The 4,411-nt window shown below is 37.0% G+C and overlaps 1 protein-coding gene across 1 annotated transcript; it reads right to left on the bottom strand.

Annotated features, from left to right (window-relative positions):
• Positions 1–515: 515 nt before the first annotated feature.
• LOC143078973 (integrase/recombinase xerD homolog) lies at positions 516–3,060 on the bottom strand. The gene has a single exon (XM_076254051.1). It carries the CDS (start codon positions 2,015–2,017, stop codon positions 1,055–1,057), a length of 963 nt encoding a protein of 320 aa, XP_076110166.1. The 5' UTR covers positions 2,018–3,060; the 3' UTR covers positions 516–1,054.
• Positions 3,061–4,411: the final 1,351 nt, after the last annotated feature.

The raw sequence follows: 4,411 nt of genomic DNA, 5'->3' as shown, positions 1-4,411 counted from the left end.
GCCTCGTGTTAAGAGAAAGTCATGCTCTTTGTACGTTAAGAACCCTTACAACAACTCTTTGAGGGGTTCGTAGGTTACCTGATGCAAGGCAAAATTCATGTCCCTATCCAATATACCCTCATCTTCCTGTGGCAGTCAAAATTTCCCTGATCATCATCCCGGATGGCCTCAATTATTACGAGACCTACCTATTGTATTTATTGTTAAATTGTTCAGTTTCTCGTCCTGAATATTCATGAAATATTTGCCACTGAACGTTGAGAAACCAACAATCAATCAATCAATATATTTTCAGCATTTTCAAAATAAATCGTAATACACACGTATGCGATATTTAACCAATAAAGGTGGAAGGAAAGCTGCAATTAAAAGATCGTTTATAAGATATTTAAAGAATACAATGTCAGTACAATTTAATTAATAATTATTCTAGTCTTTTTAATTCTATGATTTTACCTCACTAGTTAATGACAAGCAGATGTGAGACAAGGCTGTGTAAGATAACAACAAATAATATAATGGCAATTTTATTAGCTTGGTAACCCCAAGTCTAACACCCCCCTTGTACATGATATATGACATAATAAAAAATATAACCCCATACAATAAAACAATAAGTATTACAAATACTCAATTACAAAAAAAAAAATATTCATACATGTTCAAAAGTAACAAAGCAAAATACCATAACACCCTTAGTAATGCTACTGGGAGGGTGGGAGTGGCTTAAGAAAAAATGTGCTGCATGCTTACGAAAGCTGATCACAATGCCATGTGGTCACTATCTCTGCGAGGCTGCGCATGAGTGAGAGGTCGTCTCAAGCTAGCTAACCCTGGGATATTAATACACGTGGCTAAAATTACATTTATTCTAAATTACACTTTACCTCACTAGTTAATGACAAGCAGATGTGAGACAAGGCTGTGTAAGATAACAACAAATAATATAATGGCAATTTTATTAGCTTGGTAACCCCAAGTCTAACACCCCCCTTGTACATGATATATGACATAATAAAAAATATAACCCCAAACCCAAACAAGAAGGGGGTAGTTAAAAAGAAGGTAATAAAGAACAGAAAGACGTCATGGCTTTGAGACGCTGGTCTCTATCAGAATCAATATAGCGTAAAAAACAATCACTTGACCAATAACCTAGCAATTTAATGTCACTGTCCGAAAGACCTACATATCCTGCCCAAGTGGCAGCACCCCTACGAAAAGAGTGTCCCCCATAATTTTGAGGATTACAGCCAAGGTGTTGCAACAAAAAACGAAGGCATTGGAGAAAAACAGTATAAGACAAACAACTTTTGTCAGACAACCTAAATAACGGATCTAAGGGATCTCCAGGTAAGGCAAGCACGCGGGATAAGGCTGCATACGGACAAAGCTGGTGACCGTGTAAAAAGGGGAGAATTACCTCAATAGGCTTAGAACGAAACTGCAGCGTCTTAATTACTTTGAGCGTTACAAGCATACCCCAGCTACAAGGCAGCACATCTATCCTTCGCAAATTGATTTCTGGATCAAAAAGACCTTTGACTAAAAAATTGTTTGGTCGCAAAAACCCATAAAAACCTGTAAGGCAAGCAGCCCAAAAAACAATATTATTATGACATTCAAGATTTAAAATTGACTTAAATCTTAACAACAGTTCTGGCGTAACAGGTGCCTTACAATTTTGACTGGTACCAAGTTCCCGTTTGACACCAGTTAGTAAATGCCTGACGTTCCAACAGCTTGCAATAGGGTCCGGTTTTTCGTGCGATTTATGCAGCACAGAAATAATGTTCAAATACGATCGTATCGAGCTAAACGCAAAGTTTTTCACATCTACAAGAAACGCAATGTAAAGTTCTACAGTTTTGGTTGTGCATGGCACTGGTTTTAGGTCATAGTTTTCACAGAATTCGAGATAAGTCTTGAGATGGGTACGGTAAGTTCCTGAAGTTGAACTAGCCCACCCCTTGCTTTTCAAGCGAACCACACTGTTCTCCAACATTTGCGTTTCCATGGTTTCTCCATCTGGAATTAAAAAAGTCAAAAGATATGTGATTTAGTAGCTCGATAGTTGTAAACGGTATATAAAATAAGTGGCTCACAAGTTTATCATAAAGCCTAGATAATTGTCCTGGTTCATGAAGTCTTGACGCTGCGTCAGCAATAACATTGTTACGACCACTGATAAATTTTGCTCTGATGTCGGGATTGTGTATAGCCGACAACCAGAAAAGTTCTCTTAACTGAGTCATTAAAGTTTTGTTTCTAGAACTACCTTTGTTAATGATGCATTTTGTAGTCATGTTGTCTGTAGATACGACAACACGTTTATTAGTCCACAAATGTCCCCATCTCATCGCGGACAACACAATAGACATAGTCTCTTTAATATTTATGTGATAGTTCTTAAAATTCGGTAAATCTGTGTCCCAATTCACATAAAAAAAATCACCTTCATAATATCCAGCACCACCATGTAAACAAGCATCAGTTTGCAAGCAAGTAACTGGTTTAGTATCTAAAAAAGTTACTGTTCCATTGAACACATTCATAAAATTAACCCACCATGCAATATCAGAAAAGAAATCTGTAGATAAAAGTATTTTTGCATTCCTATTCGTTGTATTTACATTTGATAGGTTATCAATTAATCGCCGCACAAAAGTTCTACCCCCCTTTACCATTTGACAAGCCCAATTTAGTTTGCCACACAAAGATTGTAGTTGTTTCACACTGGCTCGTTTGCGGTTTTGAAAAGATAAAATGACATCATGGAATTCTAGTCGTTTCTTATCAGGCATAGCGAGAGACAGAGAACATTTGTTTATGACAATCCCTAAAAATGTTAAACTTTGAGACGGACCCTCAATTTTATTCCAGCTGATGTTGAAACCTAATCTACGTAAAGTAGCGATTAGAAAACGAATTCCTGTTTGACACTTATGAAACGTATCTTCAATCACTAAAAAATCATCTAAATACGCAATGCAAGTAATATTATATGTACATTTCATGATTTCACAGACAGAAGCACTTAATTGCTGAAAAATTTTAGGGCTTCTCGCGTGAAAAAATGTGCTGCATGCTTACGAAAGCTGATCACAATGCCATGTGGTCACTATCTCTGCGAGGCTGCGCATGAGTGAGAGGTCGTCTCAAGCTAGCTAACCCTGGGATATTAATACACGTGGCTAAAATTACATTTATTCTAAATTACACGATTAATTATTTAGTCTAGGATGCATGATTTCGTTTATTATTTGTTTTTGGCTTTGAACTAGCTGTTAATAACTGGAAAAACTCTCAAATATGTACCAGGCCACGTACACTCTGTGTTTTAGCAAGGTGTATTTCTATTTGTATCTCATGATCTGAGTTAAGTCAGGCTTAAGTCTTTTTCAACTGATTTTTATAGTTCGCTCTTATGTTGTACTGTTACACCACTGTCAAAGTTACATGTTTAACGCCGCCACATTATGTATGTACAGTGGCGGATGCAGGTATTTTCGAAAGGGGGGGTGCTAGCCCAGGGCAAAGGGGGGGTGCAGGGGGGGTGCAAACATATGTCCCGATTCAAATGCATTGATCGGCCAAAATAAAGGGGGGGTGCGGACCCCCGGACCCCCCCCCTCTGGATCCGCCACTGATGTATATGTGCCTATCCCAAGTCAGGAAACTGTAAATTAATTCAGTGGTTCTCGTTTGTTGCTGTGTTACATATTTGTTTTTCGTTCATATTTTGTACATAAATTAGGCCGTCAGTTTTCTTGTTTGAAATTTGTTAGCACTTGACATTTCGGAGACTTTTAAAGCGGACTATGCGGGATGAGCTTTGTTCAATGTTGAAGGCCGTACGGTGGTCTATTATAGTTGTTTATTTCTGTGTCATTTGGTCTCATGTTGAGAACTCATGCACTTGCCTCAGACAAGTGCCTGTGGTGGACAAGTGCCTGTGGTGGAGAGTTGTCTCATTGGCAATTATGTCATATCTTCCTTTTTATATTAGTGTTTTTCATCGACGACAGAATAGGCAAATATGTCTTATTTATCAATAAATTGTCAGTTACTTTTATTTGGAATGCATTTCAAGAAAAAAGTCTCAAGTTGTTGATAAAATAAAAACATGAGAAGAGTGTCCTTTTCTCACTGAGTCAATGCAAAATCTCAGGTTTCCAATCATCAAAACAAAATCTTTTGATGAAACGACTGAAATTTATTGTTTAATATTTAATGTCTAATTTCAAAATCATGCAAGAAATAATTATACAATGAAATTAACACAAATTTGACACGTTAACGAATATAGATAAGAAACAAAAGAATAATACCAATACCAATCACAAACGCAAATCTATATTTAGAATATTAAAGTCATGTCAACTCAGTTCGTTGAAGGTCTGTTTGATTC

This window comes from Mytilus galloprovincialis, chromosome 6 (genome assembly GCF_965363235.1).
Source record: "Mytilus galloprovincialis chromosome 6, xbMytGall1.hap1.1, whole genome shotgun sequence".
Classification (NCBI taxonomy): Eukaryota; Metazoa; Mollusca; class Bivalvia; order Mytilida; family Mytilidae; genus Mytilus; species Mytilus galloprovincialis.
The sequence above is the reverse complement of the archived record's forward strand: the minus strand, read 5'-3'. Positions and strand labels throughout refer to the sequence as shown.